The sequence below is a fragment of the Cherax quadricarinatus genome, chromosome 41, assembly GCF_038502225.1.
Source record: "Cherax quadricarinatus isolate ZL_2023a chromosome 41, ASM3850222v1, whole genome shotgun sequence".
In the NCBI taxonomy this organism is placed as follows: Eukaryota; Metazoa; Arthropoda; class Malacostraca; order Decapoda; family Parastacidae; genus Cherax; species Cherax quadricarinatus.
Window position 1 is genome coordinate 23,903,208 of NC_091332.1, and position 25,214 is coordinate 23,928,421.

The 25,214-nt window shown below is 40.9% G+C and overlaps 1 protein-coding gene across 1 annotated transcript in view; it reads left to right on the forward strand.

Annotated features, from left to right (window-relative positions):
* ssp3 (short spindle 3) overlaps window positions 1–25,214 on the forward strand; it is a 355,022-nt gene that overhangs the window by 314,278 nt on the left and 15,530 nt on the right. The window contains exons 19-20 of the mRNA XM_070092824.1: window positions 5,467–5,683; window positions 17,066–17,215. Of these exons, the coding sequence (XP_069948925.1) occupies window positions 5,467–5,683; window positions 17,066–17,215 (367 nt within the window). The remainder of the gene's footprint in view (window positions 1–5,466; window positions 5,684–17,065; window positions 17,216–25,214) is intronic.

A 25,214-nucleotide genomic window follows, 5' to 3' on the forward strand; every position in this document is an offset into this window, starting at 1 on the left:
CAACTCCTGCAGCATGCAGTGCATGACAAGAAATACAAAATGCGACCATGTTTTTGGATTAAAACAATGAATTTGTGGTGTACTTTCATATGTTTTTTACAGTTGTATTTGCAGCTTTTTGAACTCATTTGATAGAATGGAAGATATATTACAGATATAGAGATGATTTAGATTGGTTTTAGTACTGAAAATAGCTTGAAATTGAGCTCAAATTAGTGGAAATGTTCGATTTTTGCTGATGTTCAAGAGTAAACAAATCACATCACGCTTCCAATACACGTCAGTTTGTGAGTCTTGTGTATGTTAACGAATGCGCTGATATTATTTATGCAATTATTTAAGTATTGCATAACAGTAAATCTTCTATTTTTTGGTGTGAATGAAAATTTTATGTGAATAAAAGATAAAAATGGAATTCATCTGTAAAGCCTGGAAACATAATTAATAAACAGAGGAAATGTTATTTTAGTGTTGATGCGTAAGTATCGCTGACACTGCAAAATTCGTGATAGCATAATTTTGTCAATTTTTAATCAAATTTCATGCTTTTTGTTTTATTATCTTCAGAAAAAGATTCTCTACCATTTCACAAGAAAAATAATATATATTTTTTTTTTAAATTCTTGGACCCTGTGGGGAATTTTCAGATTGGGGGTTTGGACCCTCAAAGGGTTAATTCATTATCACAAAATTCAAAGATTTACCGTATTTCTCAGATAATAAAATATAACAAGGAATGATTGGTTATGTTTTATGGCATCCCAGAAATTGAATCAGACTTAGTAAAAACCCATAAAATAGACAGGGGTGTGTAGGAAAGGCCTTGTTAGGTAAGACACATATGCAACAGTTAGGTATCTTTATTATGAAACGTTTCGCCTACACAGTAGGCTTCTTCAGTCGAGTACAGAAAAGTTGATAGAAGCAGAAGATACTTGAAGACGATGTAATCAGTCCATCACCCTTAAAGTTTTGAGGTGGTCAGTCCCTCAGTCTGGAGAAGAGCATTGTTCCATAGTATGAAACAATATGGAGATGAAGTGAGAGGATGGAGCTTATATAGCGCCAAGAGGTGAGACGTAGGCCACTAGGAGAGGTAAGAACTCAGATGTTGAGAGGTCAGGTCCCTCTCAAATCCAGCCGCTCTCACTAGTGGAAGTTGTCGAAGTTGATTGCAGGTCTGTACCAAGATACCCTTGTGTTGCAGTGTCTGACAGATTGAACATTAAAATGGTATAAAATACCGACAGGTTGTTAGGTAAGACACATATGCAACAGTTAGGTATCTTTATTATGAAACGTTTCGCCTACACAGTAGGCTTCTTCAGTCGAGCACAGAAAAGTTGATAGAAGCAGAAGATACTTGAAGACGATGTAATCAGTCCACCACCCTTAAAGTTTTGAGGTGGTCAGTCCCTCAGTCTGGAGAAGAGCACTGTTCCATAGTATGAAACAATATGGAGATGAAGTGAGAGGATGGAGCTTATATAGCGCCAAGAGGTGAGACGTAGGCCACTAGGAGAGGTAAGAACTCAGATGTTGAGAGGTCAGGTCCCTCTCAAATCCAGCCGCTCTCACTAGTGGAAGTTGTCGAAGTTGATTGCAGGTCTGTACCAATCAACTTCGACAACTTCCACTAGTGAGAGCGGCTGGATTTGAGAGGGACCTGACCTCTCAACATCTGAGTTCTTACCTCTCCTAGTGGCCTACGTCTCACCTCTTGGCGCTATATAAGCTCCATCCTCTCACTTCATCTCCATATTGTTTCATACTATGGAACAATGCTCTTCTCCAGACTGAGGGACTGACCACCTCAAAACTTTAAGGGTGATGGACTGATTACATCGTCTTCAAGTATCTTCTGCTTCTATCAACTTTTCTGTACTCGACTGAAGAAGCCTACTGTGTAGGCGAAACGTTTCATAATAAAGATACCTAACTGTTGCATATGTGTCTTACCTAACAACCTGTTGGTATTTTATACCATTTTAATGTTCAGGAAAGGCCTTACCCATCCTTGGGAAAAATCATAAAAAATTTAAATATTTCCAATGTTTTCAGCAGGTAATTTGTTGCATTAATGTCATGCTGAATGAAGTTTATTACTGTTGTATCTCCATATTTGATGAACTGTTGTTGATGTTGAGTACTAGGTTACTGTTCCTGTTAAATGTAATCATAGTAGATAGTTTTATTATTTATGCCACTTTTTTCTTATAGTTACTAGTGATATCCTGACATTCTAACATCTAAATGATTTTTGTTTGATCTAATCTTTTATAGATTTCTTTGAGCATTTAACTTTACTTTCAATAATTTACTTTGCCACTTCTGAAGCAAGTGCTTTTACAAAGTTTTCCTTTTAACTTGCACAGTCATGGTGCTTCATTCTTATTTGAAATTTTCATGAAAAAGCTGCAAGTGGGGTTTCCAGGCAGTATGAGGCATCCAGCAAGCACATGTGATTGTATGTGAACTTGTTGAATTAGTGAGTGGAGGTCCATGGTTTACAAGATTTAATGTTGTATTGGAATGTGAGTAATGCAATATTTGTGAAGAAACTCAGCAAAGGTGGCTAGTGGGTCTTGAGTTTTGGAGGTTTGAGGTTGAAAAGTAGTTGTTTATACACTGAAAATTATTAAGAGTTCAGTGAGTCAATATTGGATTGTGATGTCTTTGCTCTTCTAGAAAGGCAACAAGGTAGTGTTTTCTTTAGGCATTTCTAAATAGGTGGGAAATGGTTGACAAGTTGAAAATTAATGATTTTTGTACCCCTTTCTGAAATGCATCACATTCATTGTCATTCCTGCTGATAATATCTATTTGATTGTCAGTCTTGGTACCGCTAGTGCCCCAAACGTATATATACATTTTATTCTTCCTGCCTTCAAATCTGGCACGATTGGCCTGAGATGCCTTGTCAGCATAGAATGGGTCCTAACACTCAGTGTGTGCGATATTAAAAAATCTGGGACCACTTAGTACCTTGTGGGGGCGCCAGCTAGAGCAGACAGCGCAGCAAACACCTGGGATTCACTGATTTAATGTAGTATTAACTCTCCCATTTTAAGAGGAAAGTGATTTTGACCCCAAGTTTAGTGGCTTTGGGGTGGCTGTGGCCATAAGTGGTCAGTGAAATACATATAAAAAAATCTCAATAATAACCCATGTGCAACATTTGTGCAGCACCCTTTCAAAATGTCATATAACTTATGCCCTAAGTAAAGCGAGACAATTCTGGCTGGCTGGCCTGGCTGGCTTGGCTGGCCTGGCTGGCTGGCCTGGCTGGCTGGCTGGCCTGGCCTGGCTGGCTGGCTAGCCTGGCTGGCTGGCCTGGCTGGCTGGCTGGCCTGGCTGGCCTGGCTGGCTGGCTGGCCTGGCTGGCCTGGCTGGCCTGGCTGGCCTGGCTGGCCTGGCTGGCCTGGCTGGCCTGGCTGGCTGGCTGGCTGGCTGGCTGGCTGGCTGGCTGGCTGGCCTGGCTGGCCTGGCTGGCTGGCCTGGCTGGCCTGGCTGGCTGGCCTGGCTGGCTGGCCTGGCTGGCTGGCTGGCCTGGCTTGCCTGGCTGGCTGGCTGGCTGGCCTGGCTGGCCTGGCTGGCTGGCTGGCTGGCCTGGCTGGCTGACCTGGCTGGCTGGGCTGGGCTGGGCTGGGCTGGGCTGGGCTGGGCTGGACTGGGCTGGGCTTGGCTTGGCTTGGCTTGGCTTGGGCCTGGCCTGGCTCGGCTCTATCTCCGTTTGTCTGTCTATCTCTGTCTGTCCCTGTCTATCACTTTCGGCCAGCTGGCTGGCTGCTGGCCTGGCTCTATCTCCGTTTGTCTGTCTATCTCTGTCTGTCCCTGTCTATCACTTTCGGCCAGCTGGCTGGCTGCTGGCCTGGCTCTATCTCTGTTTGTATGTCTGCGGCTGTCTCTGTCTATCTTTGTCTCTGTCTGTCCCTGTCTATCTGTCTCACAGGTACACATAAATACAAGTATACATAGTGTAAATTGCCTAGGATAACCCAAAAAATCCAGACAAAGCGCTATACTCTGCTTGAAGATATGAGTAAAGGTGATGACCCAGTCTCGTGGCTTTCTCTCAGACAGAGAACTAGACGGATAGACAGATAGACAGGGAGCTTGACAAACAGACAAATAGACAGACAGACATGTTTGTGTACCATTGAAACAAAGCTGGGTGAGGCTTCTAATCTATTCTTATCAAGTGTTATCACTGCACCCTGGCGTATGCTCATCAAACGTCAGCTCTTATCAGATGTTATTTTATCATGTCACTGTCAGGGGTGGACTTTGTTTTTCATACTTCAAGGCAACTTATTATTATTTGTACTACGTATACTCCTCCTCCTCCTCCCTCCCTCCCTCCCCTCCCTCCCTCTCCCTTCCCTCCCTCTCCCCTCCCTTCCTTCCCTCTCCCCTCCCCTCCCCTCCCTCCCCTCCCTCCCCTCCCCTCCCCTCCCTCCCCTCCCCTCCCCTCCCCTCCCCTCCCCTCCCCTCCCTCCCCTCCCCTCCCCTCCCCTCCCCTCCCCTCCCTCCTTCCCCTCCCTCCTTCCCCTCCCCTCCCCTCCCTCCCTCCCTCCCTCCCTCCCTCCCTCCCTTCCCTTCCTTCCCTTCCTTCCCTCCCTTCCCTCCCTTCCCTTCCTTCCCTCCCTCCCCTCCCTCCCTCCCTCCCTCCCTCCCCTCCCTCCCCTCCCTCCCCTTCCTCCCTCCCCTCCCTCCCATCCCTCCCCTCCCTCCCATCCCTCCCCTCCCTCCCCTCCCTCCCCTCCCTCCCTCCCCTCCCTCCCCTCCCTCCCCTCCCTCCCCTCCCTCCCCTCCCTCCCCTCCCTCCCCTCCCTCCTCATCCTCCTTCTCTTCCTCATTATTATTATATATTTCCACATATCCAAAACATTGCTGGGATCTATAAATACTTTGTATATATTCCAAGACAATAGTAAATGACTAAGGCAGGTGTAAATGTCCACCTGTCACTGTGTTTGTGACAATGTGAGTGCAATTTTAGTACCTAATACTAGTGTCAGAACAAAGATTAGTTATAAAATGACAAGAACTTCTATAAATTGTAATTATCAGAACATAAAAATGATATAAAATAATATGAAAATAGAAAAAAAGGTATATGGGCAACACTTCTGCAAGCGGCAGGACTCGATGTTGCCATCACGTGAGCATCCAGTGCCAACTTCTCGGCCTCATATCTCTGTAAATAATGACCCTAAATTTTTTCTTTTTATCCTATAACACTTAGAAAAAATGTGCTCTTTAATTTCATTAAAAAAAAAAATCAAAATATTTGGGGCACTGGGGTAGTGAACGTATATATACGTTTGGACCGTTTACGGGTTTAAAGGGAACAGTTAAGTTATGATATTCTTATGCTTTAAGAAAGTAAGAATAGCATTTACTGTTTATAAAAATCTAAACTATATGTATAACTATGAGGATTACTAATTTTTGTTTTTTCAGGTCATTGCCAGAAGATCCTACACAGCTAATTGGTACCCTTCATGTAACTGATGCATGTGGGGTAGTCAGTCTTCTGTATGGTATTCTGCTCCACCAGGGAGGCAGATCATCTATGCCTCAAGCACCTTCAAAACTCTCACAGACTACATATGCCATCACTGTTGCTGCCACCACATTACTGCATAACCTTGCTTCCCTCGATCTCCCTATGTTTCAGGTAAGGAAGGAACTTTTTTCTTTGCTCTTTTTTTCTTGTCTTTTGTTTAATTTATATATAACTGAAATGGGGATGTGCAAGAGAATTTTTTTATGTATAAATTTAATGCATATCACTTGTTAATAGCCTACCATTTATTTGAATTGATAATCTATTTTTCAGCTAAACCAAAATTTGAAAAGGAAACTATATATATCATTTTGGCCTATTGTAAACCATTATCAGATCACAACTCACCAAACGTCTCCTCTCCAAGTTGTAGATTAGCTGTGAATTGTTCAAGTCATATTTTTTTTTTTTTAATAAACCGGTCATATCCCACCAAGGGATATGACCGGTTTATTGATTGTCCATAGAGGCCTGTACCTCTCGCTCCTTTATGACTTTTCTGAAGTGGTTCACAACATTGTCATTGTAATAGTCACCAGTATGGCTTGCAATAGCTGTGTGAAGGTGATTGTCATCCATAAAGGTTTTCACCTTTGTCCACATTGTACACATTTCTTTAATCTGTGAAGTAGGCAACTTCCTCAATTTCTCTATCCCCTCCTCCAAAGCAGTTTCCTCAGGTCTGGCCTCTTGCTGTTGAAGATGATCTAGCAGCTCATCAGTGGTTAGTTCGTCATTGTCCTCCTCCACCAACTCTTCCACATCCTCCCCACTAACCTCCAACCCCAAGGACTTCCCCAATGCCACAATGGTTTCCTCAACTGGCATAATCCTCTCAGGGTTAGCCTCAAACCCTTCAAAATCCCTTTTGTCTACACATTCTGGCCACAGTTTCTTCCAAGCAAAGTTCAAGGTCCTCTTAGTCTCTCCCTCCCAAGCCTTACCTATAAGGTTTACACAATTGAGGATATTAAAGTGAGCCTTTCAAAACTCTTTTAGAGTCAGTCGAGTGTCTGTGGTCACTTTAAAGCACTTTTGAAACGTAGATTTTGTGTACAGTTTCTTGAAGTTGGAAATGACCTGCTGGTCCATAGGCTGCAGGAGAGGAGTGGTATTAGGAGGCAAAAACTTGACCTTAATGACGCTCATGTCCCCAGAAAGTCGCTCTGCCAAGTCTGTAGGATGACCAGGGGCATTGTCTAATACCAGGAGGCACTTGAGGTCTAATTTCTTTTCAATTAGGTAATTTTTCACATTGGGGGCAAATGCATGGTGTAACCAGTCATAGAAAAAGTCCCTAGTGACCCATGCCTTACTGTTTGCCCTCCACAGAACACACAAATTAGCCTTGAGGACATTCTTTTGCCTAAACGCTCTGGGAGTTTCTGAGGGATATACCAGTAAAGGCTTCACTTTGCAATCACCACTAGCATTGGCACACATCAGAAGAGTAAACCTGTCTTTCATAGGCTTATGTCCTGGGAGTGCCCTTTCCTCCTGAGTAATGTAGGTCCTTCTTGGCAATTTCTTCCAAAACAGGCCTGTTTTGTCACAATTAAACACTTGTTCAGGTTTAAATTCTTCACTGTCTATGTAATCCTTGAATTCCTTCACATATTTTTCAGCTGCTTTTTGGTCCGAACTGGCAGCCTCACCATGCCTAATCACACTATGTATGCCACTACGATTCTTAAATCTTTCAAACCAACCTTTGCTGGCCTTAAATTCACTCACATAACTAGTTGCAGGCATTTTTTCAATTAAATCTTCATGCAACTTCCTAGCCTTTTCACAAATGATCACTTGAGAGATGCTATCTGTTTTTCATTTATCCACACCAATAACAGTTTCTCAACATCTTCTAGCACTTGTGGTCTCTGTTTCGAAAACGAAGTTGCACCTTTTGCAACAACAGCTTCCTTGATTGCCGTTTTCCTGGCCACTATAGTAGCGATGGTTGATTGGGGTTTTGTATACAACCTTGCCAGCTCCAACACACGCATTCCACTTTCGTACTTTGCAATTATCTCTTTCTTCATTTCAATAGTCATTAGCACCCTTTTTCTCGAAGGGTTGGCACTAGAAGGTTTCTTGGGGCCCATGGTGACTTATTTTGCAGAAACAAGCACCAAAAACACTGTGATAATATGGAATGTACCAAATGTATGCTTAGATACGAGCACACTGGCTGGCATGTAAACACTGGCACTCATGGGGCAGTTCAGGCCACATGTGGATACGTCCCGGACGAATCACGTGTGGCTGGTTTTTTAACGAGTGGCAAGACAAAATTTTTGTGTTAAAATGTATCGAATACCGGATTTAACGTATACCGATGCCATCGAATACTCGGGGTCCACTGTAGTATATATATGTATATATACAGTGGACCCCCGCATAACGATGGCATCACATAGTGATTTTTCCGCATAACGATTACTTTTATCGCAAAATTTTTGCCGCGCATACCGATTAAAAACCCGCTTACCGATTTTCGTCCGAGACGCGTCCAATGTGCCCTCAGCCAGCCTCACATGTGCCGCCCCGTCCCATTGTTTACCAGCCAGCCTCCGCGGTAACATCCAAGCATACACTCGGAATATTTCGTATTATTACAGTATTTTCGGTGCTGTTTCTGGAAAATAAGTGACCATGGGCCCCAAGAAAGCTTCTAGTGCCAACCCTACACCTCAAAGGGTAAGAATTACTATAGAGATGAAGAAAGAGATAATTGATAAGTATGAAAGTGGAGTGCGTATAGCCGACCTAGTCAAGCTGTACAAGAAACCCCAATCAACCATCGCTACTATTGTGGGCACCAGAAAGACAATCAAGGAAGCTGTTCTTGCCAAAGGTTCAACTGTGTTTTCGAAACAAAGATCGCAAGTGATGGAAGATGTTGAGAGACTCTTATTGGTGTGGATAAATGAAAAACAGATAGCAGGAGATAGCATCTCTCAAGCGATCATATGTGAAAAGGCTAGGAAGTTGCATGAGGATTTAATTAAAAAAATGCCTGCAACTAGTGATGATGTGAGTGAATTTAAGGCCAGCAAAGGTTGGTTTGAGAGATTTAAGAAGCGTAGTGGCATCCATAGTGTGATAAGGCATGGTGAGGCTGCCAGTTCGGACCACAAAGCGGCTGAAAAATATGTGCAGGAATTCAAGGAGTACATAGAAACTGAAGGACTGAAACCTGAACAAGTGTTTAATTGTGATGAAACAGGCCTGTTCTGGAAGAAAATGCCAAGCAGGACCTACATTACTCAGGAGGAAAAGGCACTCCCAGGACATAAGCCTATGAAAGACAGGCTTACTTTGTTGATGTGTGCCAATGCTACTGGTGATTGCAAAGTGAAGCCTTTATTAGTGTATCACTCTGAAACTCCCAGAGCGTTCAGGCAAAAGAATGTCCTCAAGGATAATTTGTGTGTGCTGTGGAGGGCAAACAGTAAGGCATGGGTCACTAGGGAATTTTTCTATAACTGGTTACACCATGCATTTGCCCCCAATGTGAAAAATTACCTAACTGAAAAGAAATTAGAACTTAAGTGCCTCCTGGTGTTAGACAATGCCCCTGGTCATCCTACAGACGTGGCAGAGCGACTTTATGGGGACATGAGCTTCATTAAGGTGAAGTTTTTGCCTCCTAATACCACTCCTCTCCTGCAGCCCATGGACCAGCAGGTTATTTCCAACTTCAAGAAACTGTACACAAAAGCTCTGTTTGAAAGGTGCTTTGTAATGACCTCAGAAACTCAACTGACTCTAAGAGAGTTTTGGAGAGATCACTTTAATATCCTCAATTGTGTAAACCTTATAGGTAAGGCTTGGGAGGAAGTGACTAAGAGGACCTTGAACTCTGCTTGGAAGAAACTGTGGCCAGAATGTGTAGACAAAAGGGATTTTGAAGGGTTTGAGGCTAACCCTGAGAATCCTGTGCCAGTTGAGGAATCCATTGTGGCATTGGGAAAGTCCTTGGGGTTGGAGGTTAGTGGGGAGGATGTGGAAGAGTTGGTGGAGGAGGACAATGAAGAACTAACCACTGATGAGCTGATAGATCAACTTCAAGAGCAAGAGGCCAGACCTGAGGAAACTGGTTCAGAGGAGGGGAGAGAGAAATTGAAGAAGTTGCCTACTACAAAGATAAAAGAAATCTGTGCTAAGTGGCTTGAAGTGCAAACCTTCATGGATGAAAATCACCCTCACACAGCTATTGCAAGCCGTGCTGGTGATTATTACACTGACAATGTTGTGAAACACTTTAGGCAAGTCATAAAGGAACGAGAGGTACAGGCCACTATGGACAGATATCTTGTGCGAAAGAAGTCCAGTGACTCTGAAGCTGGCCCTAGTGGCATTAAAAGAAGAAGGGAAGTAACCCCAGAAAAGGACTTACTACCTCAAGTCCTAATGGAAGGGGATTCCCCTTCTAAACACTAACACACTCTCTCCCCTCCTCCCATCCCATCAATCATCACCAGATCTTCAATAAAAGTAAGTGTCATTTAATTGTGCATGCCTTTTTCAGTTTGTGTGTATTAAAATTAACATTTCATGTGGTAAAAAAATTTTTTTTTCATACTTTTGGGCGTCTTGCACGGATTAATTTTATTTCCATTATTTCTTATGGGGAAAATTCATTCGCATAACGATTATTTCGCATAACGATGAGCCCTCTTGCACGGATTAAAATCGTTAACCGGGGGTCCACTGTACAGTGGAACCTCTGCTGTGAGTTCAATCCGTTCCATGACCTTGCTCGCAACTGGATTTGCTCATTTGCAGTCAATTTTCCACATTTAAATTAATTGAAATGCAATTAATCCATTCGCTAATATCAACTCTACAGCTTATTTGTCTATCTCACTTCATCTAATACGACATAATAAACAATATAAATAACATACAAACCTGATATATACTCTAAAATGAATAAAATATGTCATTCACGTGGCGGTATGGGCGGTGTCAGCGGTGGACAAGAGTTTGTCTGGAGACCGGGCAAAATACTTCATGAATAATTTAGCTAATATCATCTATACGGCTTATTTATAAAACACAGTTCATCTAATATGACATAAGAAACAATAAAAAATAACATAGAAACATGATATATACTCTAGAATGAATAAAATATGTCATTATGTAACAGGTGGAGGCAGCCACAACCGCTCCCTCTTTGTTGTGGTAAACACTGCCATCTAGTGACGGCCTTTTGAAGCCATCTATTAAAATTGTTATATGTAGTACATTATTATTATATATGTATTATTATTATACATATATTATTATTATTGTATTGTATTGTATTGTGTTATTATACTATTATTATTATACATATTATTATACATATTATTATTATTTTGAAAAGGCGTATGACAGGGAGGTTTTTGTGGCATTTATGGATTTGGAAAAGGCGTATGACAGGGTGGATAGGGGGGCAGTGTGGCAGATGTTGCAGGTGTATGGTGTAGGAGGTAGGTTACTGAAAGCAGTGAAGAGTTTTTACGAAGATAGTGAGGCTCAAGTTAGAGTATGTAGGAAAGAGGGAGATAATTTCCCAGTAAAAGTAGGCTTTAGACAAGGATGTGTGATGTCACCGTGGTTGTTTAATATATTTATAGATGGGGTTGTAAGAGAAGTAAATGCGAAGGTCTTGGCAAGAGGCGTGGAGTTAAAAGATAAAGAATCACACATAAAGTGGGAGTTGTCACAGTTGCTCTTTGCTGATGACACTATGCTCTTGGGAGATTCTGAAGAGAAGTTGCAGAGGTTGGTGGATGAATTTGGTAGGGTATGCAAAAGAAGAAAATTAAAAGTGAATACAGGAAAGAGTAAGGTTATGAGGATAACAAAAAGACTAGGTGATGAAAGATTGGATATCAGATTGGAGGGAGAGAGTATGGAGGAGGTGAATGTATTCAGATATTTGGGAGTGGACGTGTCAGCGGATGGGTCTATGAAAGATGAGGTTAATCATAGAATTGATGAGGGGGAAAAGGGTGAGCGTTGCACTTAGGAGTCTGTGGAGACAAAGAACTTTGTCCTTGGAGGCTAAGAGGGGAATGTATGAGGGGTATAGTTTTACCAACGCTCTTATATGAGTGTGAAGCATGGGTGATGAATGTTGCAGCGAGGAGAAGGCTGGAGGCAGTGGAGATGTCATGTCTGAGGGCAATGTGTGGTGTGAATATAATGCAGAGAATTCGTAGTTTGGAAGTTAGGAGGAGGTGTAGGATTACCAAAACTGTTGTCCAGAGGGCTGAGGAAGAGTTGTTGAGGTGGTTCAGACATGTAGAGAGAATGGAGCGAAACAGAATGACTTCAAGAGTGTATCAGTCTGTAGTGGAAGGAAGGCGGGGTAGGGATCGGCCTAGGAAAGGTTGGAGGGAGGGGGTAAAGGAGATTTTGTGTGCGAGGGGCTTGGACTTCCAGCAGGCATGCGTGAGCGTGTTTGATAGGAGTGAAAGGAGACAAATGGTTTTTAATACTTGACGTGCTGGTGGAGTGTGAGCAAAGTAACATTTATGAAGGGGTTCAGGGAAACCAGCAGGCCGGACTTGAGTCCTGGAGATGGGAAGTACAGTGCCTGCACTCTGAAGGAGGGGTATTAATGTTGCAGTTTAAAAACTCTAGTGTAAAGCACCCTTCTGGCAAGACAGTGATGGAGTGAATGATGGTGAAAGTTTTTCTTTTTCGGGCCACCCTGCCTTGGTGTGAATCGGCCAGTGTGTTAACCCTTTCAGGGTCCGTCCCGTAGATCTACGGCTTTACGTTCAGGGTCCAAACTGTAGATCTACGTCATGAGCTCAGCTCACTCTGATAAACTGTGAGTGGTACATTTGGGCCTAGATATGAGAGAATACATCTATGTGGTATGTGTGCTCCACATAAAACAAATCCTGCAGCACACTGTGTATAATGAGAGAAAAAAAAACTGAAATCATGATTTTTCAATTAAAACAGTGACTTTGCAGTGTTTTTTCGTATGTTTTTTATAGTTGTATTTGCGATTTCTTGGTCTCATTTGATAGAATGGAAGACATATTACAGAAATAGAGATGATTTTGATTGGTTTTAGCACTGGAAATGGCTTGAAACTGAGCTCAAAGTAGCGGAAATGTTAAATTTTTGCCAATATTCAAGAGTAAACGAACGACCTCACATGTCTAATACACGCCAGCTGGTGGGTCTAATATACATTCACAAATATGGTGATGATATTTATACAATTATTACAGTATTGCATAACAGTAAATCTTCTATTTTTTGGTGTGAATAAAAATTCATTATGTGAATAAAAAATCAAAATGGAATTTATTTGTAAAGCCTCAAAACGTAACTAATGAACAGAAAAAATGTTAGTTTAGTTCCAGGAATACCTACATTGTTTATTCTGGACCCTATTTTGAAATTGGAATATTTTGAACTTTGTGTTAAATTGGCCAAATTAACAATTTCCAATCACTTTATTTTGTAGTTGAAGCAGTTGACTTGGCAATTTCTTGTGCTCAATCGATAGAATAGAAGTAATGCTAGTGAAATAGCTAAGAATTTGGTTGACTGGAATAATGTAATTGGCCTAAAATGGGAGTCAAAGTTGGCAAAATCGCAGATTCGTAAATATCGCTGACACATTAAAATTCGAGAGAGCATAATTTCGTCAACTTTCCATCAAATTTCGTACTTTTTGTATTATTACCTTCACAAAAAGAATCTCTACCATTTCATAAGAAAAAATAATTTTTTTTTTTGAAAATTCTTGGACACTTAAGATTTGGGCCTTGGACCCTGAAGGGGTTAATAAAAATAATAAAAAATAAATATTATTATTATTTTTTTTTTCAACAAGTCAGCCGTTTCCCACCGAGGCAGGGTGACCCAAAAAAAGAAAGAAAATCCCCAAAAAGAAAATACTTTCATCATCATTCAACATTTTCACCACACACACATTATCACTGTTTTTGCAGAGGTGCTCAGAATACAACAGTTTAGAAGCATATATGTATAAAGATACACAACATATCCCTCCAAACTGCCAATATCCCAAACCCCTCCTTTAAAGTGCAGGCATTGTACTTCCCATTTCCAGGACTCGAGTCCGACTATATGAAAATAACCGGTTTCCCCAAATCCCTTCACTAAATATTACCCTGCTCACACTCCAACAGATCGTCAGGTCCCAAGTATCATTCGTCTCCATTCACTCCTATCTAACACGCTCACGCACGCTTGCTGGAAGTCCAAGCCCCTTGCCCACAAAACCTAGTTTACCCCCTCTCTCCAACCCTTTCGAGGACGACCCCTACCCCTCCTTCCTTCCCCTATAGATTTATATGCTTTCCTTGTCATTCTACTTTGATCCATTCTCTCTAAATGACCAAACCACCTCAACAACCCCTCTTCTGCCCTCTGACTAATGCTTTTATTAACTCCACACCTTCTCCTAATTTCCACACTCCGAATTTTCTGCATATTATTTACACTACACATTGCCCTTAGACAGGACATCTCCACTGCCTCCAACCGTCTCCTCGCTGCTGCATTTACCACTCAAGCTTCACAACCATATAAGAGTGTTGGTACCACTATACTTTCATACATTCCCTTCTTTGCCTCCATAGATAGCGTTTTTTGACTCCACATATACCTCAACGCACCACTCACCTTTTTTCCCTCATCAATTCTATGATTAAACTCATCCTTCATAAATCCATCCGCCGACACATCAACTCCCAAGTATCTGAAAACATTCACTTCTTCCATACTCCTCCTCCCCAATTTGATATCCAATTTTTCTTTATCTAAATCATTTGATACCCTCATCACCTTACTCTTTTCTATGTTCACTTTCAACTTTCTACCTTTACACACATTCCCAAACTCATCCACTAACCTTTGCAATTTTTCTTTAGAATCTCCCATAAGCACAGTATCATCAGCAAAAAGTAACTGTGTCAATTCCCATTTTGAATTTGATTCCCCATAATTTAATCCCACCTCTCTTCCGAACACCCTAGCATTTACTTCTTTTACAACCCCATCTATAAATATATTAAACAACCATGGTGACATTACACATCCCTGTCTAAGACCCACTTTTACCGGAAAGTATTCTCCCTCTCTTCTACACACCCTAACCTGAGCCTCACTATCCTCATAAAAACTCAGCATTTAGTAACTTACCACCTATTCCATATACATGTACTTGCAACATCTGCCACATTGCTCTTCTATCCACTCTATCATATGCCTTTTCTAAATCCATAAATGCAATGAAAACTTCCCTACCTTTATCTAAATACTGTTGACATATATGCTTCAATGTAAACACTTGATCTACACATCCCCTACCCACTCTGAAGCCTCCCTGCTCATCCGCAGTCCTACATTCTGTCTTACCTCTAATTCTTTCAATTATAGCCCTACCGTATACTTTTCCTGGTATACTCAGTAAACTTATTCCTCTATAATTTTTACAATCTCTTTTGTCCCCTTTCCCTTTATATAAAGGGATTATACATGCTCTCTGCCAATCCCTAGGTACCTTCCCCTCTTTCATACATTTATTAAACAAAAGTACCAACCACTCCAACACTATATCCTCCCCTGCTTTTAACATTTCTGTCATGATCCCATCAGTTCCAGCTGCTTTACCCCCTTTCATTCTACGTAATGCCTCACGTACCTCCACCACACTTACATTCTGCTCTTCTTCACTCCTAAAAGATGGTATACCTCCCTGGCCAGTGCATGAAATTACCGCCTCCCTTTCTTCCTCAACATTTAAAAGTTCCTCAAAATATTATCGCCATCTACCTAATATATATATATATATATATATATATATATATATATATATATATTTATTTATTTATTTATTTATTTATTTATTTATTTATTTATTTATTTATTTATTTATTTATTTATTTATTTATTTATTTAACAAGTCGGCCATCTCCCACCCAGGCAGGGTGACCCAAAAAGAAAGAAAATCCCCAAAAAGAAAATACTTTCATCATCATTCAACACTTTCACCTCACTCACACATAATCACTGTTTTTGCAGAGGTGCTCAGAATACAAAAGTTTAGAAGAATATACTTATAAAGATACACAACATATCCCTCCAAACTGCCAATATCCCAAACCCCTCCTTTAAAGTGCAGGCATTGTACTTCCCATTTCCAGGACTCAAGTCCGGCTATATAAAAATAACCGGTTTCCCTGAATCCCTTCACTAAATATTACCCTGCTGACTCTCGAACAGCTCAACAGGTCCCAAATAACATTCGTCTCCTTTCACTTCTATTTAACACGCTCGCACACGCTTGCTGGAAGTCCAAGCCTCTCGCCCACAAAACCTCCTTTACCCCCTCCCTCCAACATTTTTGAGGACAATCTCTACCCCGCCTTCCTTACCTTACAGATTGATATGCTCTCTATGTCATTCTACTTTGATCCATTCTCTCTAAATGACCAAACCACCTCAACAACCCCCCTTCAGCCCTCTGACTAATACTTTTATTAACTTCACACCTTCTCCTAATTTTCACACTCCAAATTTTCCCATAAGGAATAATGTAAATTAGATTAGTCCGTTTCAGACCCACAAAAATACACGTACTTAATGTTCGAGTTGGGAGCTGTACAAAACTTGGGTACCACTGTATATATATTTTTTTTTATCTAGAAAGCTGAGGAAGGGTTGTTGAAATGGTTTGACCATTTACAAAGGATTGAGTAAAATAGGATGACTTGGAGGATGTATAAATCTGCATTGGAGGGAAGGCAAGGTAGGGAGGGGGTGGAGGAGGTTTTGTATTTAAGGAGCTTGGACATCCAACAGGCTTGTCTGAGCATGTTAGATAGGCGTGAGTGGAGGGAAGTGCTGTTTTTATGACTTGAAGAGCTGTTGGAGTGTGAGCAAGGTAACATTTATGAAGGAATTCAGGAAAACTGGTTACCTGGACTTGAGTCCTGGAGGTGGGAAATACAATGCCTTCATTCTGAAGGAGGGGTGGGTGTATTTGCAGTTTGAAGGACATCTTGACTGTATTATCAGCATGGCTCCAGCAAGACAGTGATGGAGTGAGTAATGGGGAAAGTGCTTTTCCTTTATTGAGTCATCCTGTCATCGTAGGAGATGGCCGGTGCATCAAAAAAAAAAAAAAAAAAAGTATGTAAATAAGGTGCACCGTTTTTTCCCACAAAAAATCTTAGAAAATCACCCTGTGCTTCATATGCTGAAGGTCAGGGTCAGGGGTAGGCTTTGGCTATGCTTTAGCATAAAGTAAGAGTAATTAACCTTTGAATATGATTACTGATTTACCATTATGATACTTTCCTTATGCACCCTATAGTATGCCCAAAAATACAGTACGTGGTGGACAAAACATCTTGATTAAAATGGCATAAACTACATATTTTGTATTCTTAACTATTGCTGTATGTGTTCACATATCAGAAAAAATATTTCCTTGTGTTTCAGGGTGTACTAGGTAGTGAAGGCATTTCATTGGAATTCCGTCATATTGCCAGTTATCTCCTCTGGTATTGTTCTTATTGGCCTTGTGAAGACATACTGCATAACATTATACCCCTTGTTGGCTTCTTTGCAGTAAACAACAAAGAAAATCAGGTAAGTTAGCAAATAGAATGTGATGTGGTTGATAATGTTATTTAATGTTATTTAACCTAGGGATTGGCGGAGAGCATGTATAGTCCCTTTATATAAAGGGAAGGGGGACAAAAGAGAATGTAAAAATTATAGAGGAATAAGTTTACTGAGTATACCAGGAAAAGTATACGGTAGGGTTATAATTGAAAGAATTAGAGGTAAGACAGAATGTAGGATTGCGGATGAGCAGGGAGGCTTCAGAGTGGGTAGGGGATGTGTAGATCAAGTGTTTACATTGAAGCATATATGTGAACAGTATTTAGATAAAGGTAGGGAAGTTTTTATTGCATTTATGGATTTAGAAAAGGCATATGATAGAGTGGATAGAGGAGCAATGTGGCAGATGTTGCAAGTATATGGAATAGGTGGTAAGCTACTAAATGCTGTAAAGAGCTTTTATGAGGATAGTGAGGCTCAGGTTAGGGTGTGTAGAAGAGAGGGAGAATACTTCCCGGTAAAAGTAGGTCTTAGACAGGGATGTGTAATGTCACCATGGTTGTTTAATATATTTATAGATGGGGTTGTAAAAGAAGTAAATGCTAGGGTGTTCGGGAGAGGGGTGGGATTAAATTATGAGGAATCAAATTCAAAATGGGAATTGACACAGTTACTTTTTGCTGATGATACTGTGCTTATGGGAGATTCTAAAGAAAAATTACAAAGGCTAGTGGATGAGTTTGAGAATGTGTGTAAAGGTAGAAAGTTGAAAGTGAACATAGAAAAGAGTAAGGTGATGAGGGTATCAAATGATTTAGATAAAGAAAAATTGGATATCAAATTGGGGAGGAGGAGTATGGAAGAAGTGAATGTTTTCAGATACTTGGGAGTTGACGTGTCGGCGGATGGATTTATGAAGGATGAGGTTAATCATAGAATTGATGAGGGAAAAAAGGTGAGTGGTGCGTTGAGGTATATGTGGAGTCAAAAAACGTTATCTGTGGAGGCAAAGAAGGGAATGTTTGAAAGTATAGTAGTACCAACACTCTTATATGGATGTGAAGCTTGGGTGGTAAATGCAGCAGCGAGGAGACGGTTGGAGGCAGTGGAGATGTCCTGTCTAAGGGCAATGTGTGGTGTAAATATTATGCAGAAAATTCGGAGTGTGGAAATTAGGAGAAGGTGTGGAGTTAATAAAAGCATTAGTCAGAGGGCAGAAGAGGGGTTGTTGAGGTGGTTTGGTCATTTAGAGAGAATGGATCAAAGTAGAATGACATGGAAAGCATATAAATCGATAGGGGAAGGAAGGAGGAGTAGGGGTCGTCCTCGAAAGGGTTGGAAAGAGGGGGTAAAGGAGGTTTTGTGGGCAAGGGGCTTGGACTTCCAGCAAGCGTGCATGAGCGTGTTAGATAGGAGTGAATGGAGACGAATGATACTTGGGACCTGACGATCTGTTGGAGTGTGAGCAGGGTAATATTTAGTGAAGGGATTCAGGGAAACCGGTTATTTTCATATAGTCGGACTTGAGTCCTGGAAATGGGAAGTACAATGCCTGCACTTTAAACGAGGGGTTTGGGATATTGGCAGTTTGGAGGGATATGTTGTGTATCTTTATACGTATATGCTTCTAAACTGTTGTATTCTGAGCACCTCTGCAAAAGCAGTGATAATGTGTGAGTGTGGTGAAAGTGTTGAATGATGATGAAAGTATTTTCTTTTTGGGGATTTTCTTTCTTTTTTGGGTCACCCTGCCTCGGTGGGAGACGGCCAACTTGTTGAAAAAAAAAAAAAAAAAAAAACTTTTTGACCTTCAACAGAAAACATTTCCTTTTATATCAAATGGATTTTATTGTTTCCAGAATGTTTTACCATACAGTCCTTATAAGCAACATTTATTACTATGTGATACATTTGACATGTTATTACCTAGATAAATGACTTCCAGTGGATACTGATTGTAATTACCAGAATTTTAAGGCAGCAATTAATGCACATCAGGCAGTGCATGACAAAATATAAAAGAGAAGGTAAAAAGCATTGAGGTGGAAAAATTGGGTAATTTAATTGTGAAACAGTATTTGCCAGAAAGTTGAAAGAAAATCTGAGTTGCTTTGATTGCAATACATGGTCTACACTGATTGTGACAATCATGCTTGGATGAATAGGACAGTAGAAGAGAATATAACAAGAAGAGTAGAGTACATTAAACTCTCTTATACAGTGACACAGTGCAGTTTTGTACAAACTCTATTGACATTTGCATCCAGAATCCCATAGTGCACACATCACCCTTGATAATATACAGTGTAATTAAAAAAATTAGGCAACATGCAAAACTTGGGTAGTACCCTCTACATTTTCACAATCAACTGGCCAGGTCACAAGCAGTGCTCCCCATCCCCTAGTCTCTTACTGCTCTTGCATTATTAGCTAGTTTTTGTTTCCACTGTAATTTTCATATAGAATAGGGTAGCAGCACATTGCTAATGTATCTAGTTTTGTTAGATTAATAAAAAGTCTTGATAAAGGAGAACGTGTTCACTAAACAAAAGTTTTCTTGCTTGACTGTTTTCCAATATTTATACATCTTATGAATGATCAATAAGACCTGTGTGTAAAAATAATTTGAAGAGAATATTCAGTGCAGCATCATACATTATCATAACTACACTTTAATTACTTGGCCATGTGCATAGCTATGGACCTGGGAAGTGTTGGGCCCAGTGGGCCCTCAAACAAGAAGCAAGTTACACAGGGTTCAGTAGGACGTAGGTGGTTGGGCCTCCTCCTCCTCCTCCTTCAACAGGAATTGTCACTAAGATGAAACTCTGTTGACTGAGGATTGGGCATACACATCAAAAACAAAATCTTTATTTCTTTGTAAAGCTTACAATGTGTGGTTGACATGTTATAAAATATTAATTACAAAGAAGGCCACTATCATGCCTAGGCATTTCGGGCAGACTAATACTAATTCTTACTCTATATTGATATAGGTTATGGAGCAGTACATTTGAACATTCATTATTAGATACATACATACTTAATTAGATTTTTTTTTTTTTTATTATCACACCGGCCGATTCCCACCAAGGCAGGGTGGCCCGAAAAAGAAAAACTTTCACCATCATTCACTCCATCACTGTCTTGCCAGAAGGGTGCTTTACACTACAGTTTTTAAAACTGCAACATTAACACCCCTCCTTCAGAGTGCAGGCACTGTACTTCCCATCTCCAGATGGGAAGTACAGATACATACCTAATTAGGTACATACACAATTAGATTTATTATAGTTAGGTAGTACAAATCATATGTAATATTACAAAGGGTAGATTTAATGATTGGATTGGATTTGTCTTGGCATGATCTCACTCATATCCACCTGCTTGTGGGTGCTTCTGTTACCCCTCCTTTCCCTGTAAGCTTGTTATGTTCCACTGGGTGTGAAATACATTTTAACAGTTTGCCCATTGCTTAGGCCTTTCAGCTTTGGTCTTTTTTTTTTCTTTTTTGTAATTACTGGGGTGCCTATAGGGATCTCTGGGAACTTTTTGATATTAATAATTCAACAGGATTTTTAACTGTTGCTGGTTGTTTTAACTTGGTATGATAGTATTTATTTGTGTCGATGTTTCGTTTTTAGGTCGCCCTGCCTCGGTAGGAGATGGCCAGCATGTTAAAAAAATCATGCTAGTAGTTTTTATTGTTTGCTCATTTTTTTCATTCTTTGTGTGTATGTTTTATATATTTTTATTACCAAGATTGCTGAATGATTTACACAGTTAAAATACTCTTCAGATATCAAAACTACCTACCTAAACTGTGTTATTTCATTGAGAGAGACGAAGGAAGTGTTCAGGTCTCACCTGTTGTGTGATTTGTTTACAGTCATTTTTTTTATTTATTATTATCACACTGGCCGATTCCCACCAAGGCAGGGTGGCCCGAAAAAGAAAAACTTTCACCATCATCACTCCATCACTGTCTTGCCAGAAGGGTGCTTTACACTACAGTTTTTAAACTGCAACATTAACACCCCTCCTTCAGAGTGCAGGCACTGTACTTCCCATCTCCAGGACTCAAGTCCGGCCTGCCGGTTTCCCTGAATCCCTTCATAAATGTTACTTTGCTCACACTCCAACAGCACGTCAAGTATTAAAAACCATTTGTCTCCATTCACTCCTATCAAACACGCTCATGCATACCTGCTGGAAGTCCAAGCCCCTCGCACACAAAACCTCCTTTACCCCCTCTCTCCAACCTTTCCTAGGCCGACCCCTACCCCGCCTTCCTTCCACTACAGACTGATACACTCTTGAAGTCACTCTGTTTCGCTCCATTCTCTCTACATGTCCGAACCACCTCAACAACCCTTCCTCAGCCCTCTGGACAACAGTCATGTTGTTATGATTTTGTGCATCATGTGCTATTTCTTTCATTGCTGATTCTGGCTTTGATTCAGCCAAAGTATGCAGTGGCACTTTCTCTTTCTAAACATGACATTATTGGTGTCTTGTACATAGATCACACAAAATAAGTTATGTATACAAATCATATATGTAATGAAGAGTTAAATATAGAAATCTGTAACCTTAACATAGGAGCCAAAGCCAGAGTCAGCAGCTCTTGCCACGTATTCCAGACACAGTTTTCTATGGCATTTTATGTTCTTCAAATGCACTCATCTTTTGCATATGTTTAGCATAAGTGTGGAATGTTCCTATATGTTTGGCACAGTTAGGTAATTAAATGGGGCTTTCATATTTATGATGGTGACAAGCATGAAAGTCATCTCTTTTAATGTTCCATTGATGGGTTTCGAGAGTTTTCCTACTCCCACAGCTCAGCCCTGGGCCAGGCTTGTCTGGTTCTTATCTGGGCAACCAGGCTGTTGCTGCTGATGGCCCCACTGACCCACATAGACATCATAGCCTGATTGATATGGCACTTATTATTTGTTGACTTTTCTGGGTGCTTTATAGGATAGTTTCTTGCACTCAGTCAGTGGAATCAAAGGCATAGAAGTGAAATAGCCAGATACCGGATCACTTTGAGCAGTTGAATTGGTCCAAAATTTGCCTCAAAGTGGGCAGAATTACAAATATATGAAATGCTCTCAACATCCAATTATGCACCTGTCTATTTCTCTAAGTTTTGTATCAAATTTTACATTTTTTTATTGCCTTTAGAAAGGGTTTCAACCATTTTAAAAGTTTTTTTTTTTAAATTGTGAAACTGACAGGACTTTTAATTTCATGGATCATGACAGTGAAAAGGTTAAGAAACACAAGGCAAGTGTGAAAGCCCGAAAAGTGATGGAGTGGATAATTAGAACTTTCAAAACAAGAAATAATGATAAGTCATTAAGGAAGCATTTTGAAACAAGTGGCTTCCTTATTCAATGTCCCAAGTTGTGTACATGTCTTAATCTTTGTAGTTTGTGACATTTATTGAGGAAGCCACATGTGTCAAAACATTTCCTCAATAAATGTCTTAATGTCTGTGCATGTCTGCCTTTATCTGCACAGGATCTGCCTGGCTTTTAAAATAGATTAGACAAATGCATAAGTGAGAAAGGTTGAGATGATAGAGGGTCAAGGGAGTGATCTTAGCATGGATAAAGACATACTGGAACAGTATATTTTTTAAAGACATCAGCTGTCGCCCAGTGAGGCATGGTGACCTGTAAAAGAAGCATCAAAAGTCATAGTAGAAGATAGTCACTATACCTGGGGTATACATGGAGAGGGTTTTGGGGGTCAATGCCCCTGCAGCCCGGTCTGTGACCAGGCCTCATGGTGGATCAGGGCCTGATCAACCAGGCTGTTACTGTTGGCTGCACGCAACCTGATGTATGAACCAAAGCCCGGCTGGTCAGGTACTGACTTTAGGTGCCTGCCCAGTGCCTTCTTGAAGACAGCCAGGGGTCTATTGGTCATCTCCCTTATGTATGCTGGAAGGCAGTTGAACAGTCTTGGATCCCTGAAACTTATTGTGTTGTCTCTCATCGTGCTAGTAGCACCCCTACTTTTCATTGTGGGGATGTTGCATCATCTGCCGAGTCTTTTTCTTTCATAGGGAGTGATTTTCATGTGCAAGTTTGGTACTAACCCCTCTAGGATTATTGCAGTTATGTGTGCTGTGAAGGTTCTCTGTACATTTTCTAGGTCAGCAATTTCACCTGCCCTGAAAGGTGCTGTTAGTGTGCAGCAATATTCCAGCCTAGATAGAACAAGTATCCTGAAGAGTGTCATCATGGGCTTGGCATCACTAGTTCTGAAGGTTCTCATTATCCATCCTGTCATTTTTCTAACAGATGTGATTGATACACTGTTATGGTCCTTGAAGGTGAGATCCTCCGACATGATCACTCCCACGTCTTTTACATTAGTTTCTCGCTCTATTTTGTGGTTGGAATTTGTTTTATAATCCGATATAGTTTTAATTTCCTCGCATTTTCCATATCTGAGTAATTGAAATCTCTCATCATTGAATTTCATGTTGTGTTCTGCAGCCCATTTAAAGATTTGGTTGATGTCTGCCTGGAGTCTTGCAGTATTTTCAATGGAGCACACTGTCATGTAAATTCAGGTGTCATCTGCAAATTAAGACATGGTGCTGTGGCTTACATCCCTGTCTATGTCAGATATGAGAATGAGGAACAAGATGGGAGTGAGTACAGTGGAACCTCAAAAATCGAACGTATCACATATCAAACGTTTCGAAAATAGGACCATTTTTTCGGACAAACTGTGTCCCTATTATCGAATGAGCCCCTATTTTCGGACCGCCGGGTACGGGACCTGTCTGCCGGCCCGCTCTGTCCGTGTCCCCGCGCAGGCGCCATGAGCAGTCTAGCTTTGTTTATGCTTGAATGAACACTAACCTGCGCTCTCATTCACGCATTTTACGATTATTTCGTTGTGTTTAGTGCTTGTGGGACTGTGAAATAAGCTGCCATGGGCCCAAAGAAACTTGCTAGCGGTACCCCTGTGGTAAAGAAAGTGAGAAACACCATAGATGTGAAGAAGGAAATAATACAGAAGTATGAGAGTGGTGTGAGACTTGTTGAGCTTGCCAGGATGTATGGGAAAAACAAGTCGACCATCGGTTCTGTCCTGTCAAAGAAAGAACAAATCAAGGAAGCTGATGTTGCAAAAGGTGTTAATATGTTAACCAAAAAGAGACCACAAATAGTTGAAGAGGTTGAGAAGTTGTTGCTGGTGTGGATCAAGGATAAAGAGATTGCAGGTGATAGTGTTTCAGAGACGATTATTTGCGAAAAGGCAAGGAAGTTGCATGCTGATCTGGTACAGAAAACTCCTGGAACCAGTGCTGATAGTGAATTTAAGGCCAGCAGAGGCTGGTTTGACAGATTTAAGAAGCATAGTGGCATACACAATGTTGTAAGACATGGTGAGCTAGCCAGTTCAGACAAACGAGCGGCTGAGAAGTTTGTACAGGAGTTTAAGGGGTACATAGACAGTGAAGAATTGAAACCTGAACAAGTGTTTAATTGTGACAAAACAGGCTTGTTTTGGAAGAAAATGCCTAAAAGGACCTTCATCACACAGGAGGAAAAGGCACTGCCAGGACACAAGCCTATGAAAGACAGGCTTACTCTTTTGTTCTGTGCTAATGCTAGTGGTGATTTTAAAGTGAAGCCTTTACTTGTGTATCATTCAGAAAATCCCAGAGTGTTTAAGAACAAGTTGAACATTAAAATGGTATAAAATACTGACAGGTTGTTAGGTAAGACACATATGCAACAGTTAGGTATCTTTATTTCGAAACGTTTTGCCTACACAGTAGGCTTCTTCAGTCGAGTACAGAAAAGTTGATAGAAGCAGAAGATACTTGAAGACGATGTAATCAGTCCATCACCCTTAAAGTTTTGAGGTGGTCAGTCCCTCAGTCTGGAGAAGAGCATTGTTCCATAGTATGAAACAATATGGAGATGAAGTGACAGGATGGAGCCTTATATAGCGCCAGGAGGTGAGACGTAGGTCACTAGAAGAGGTA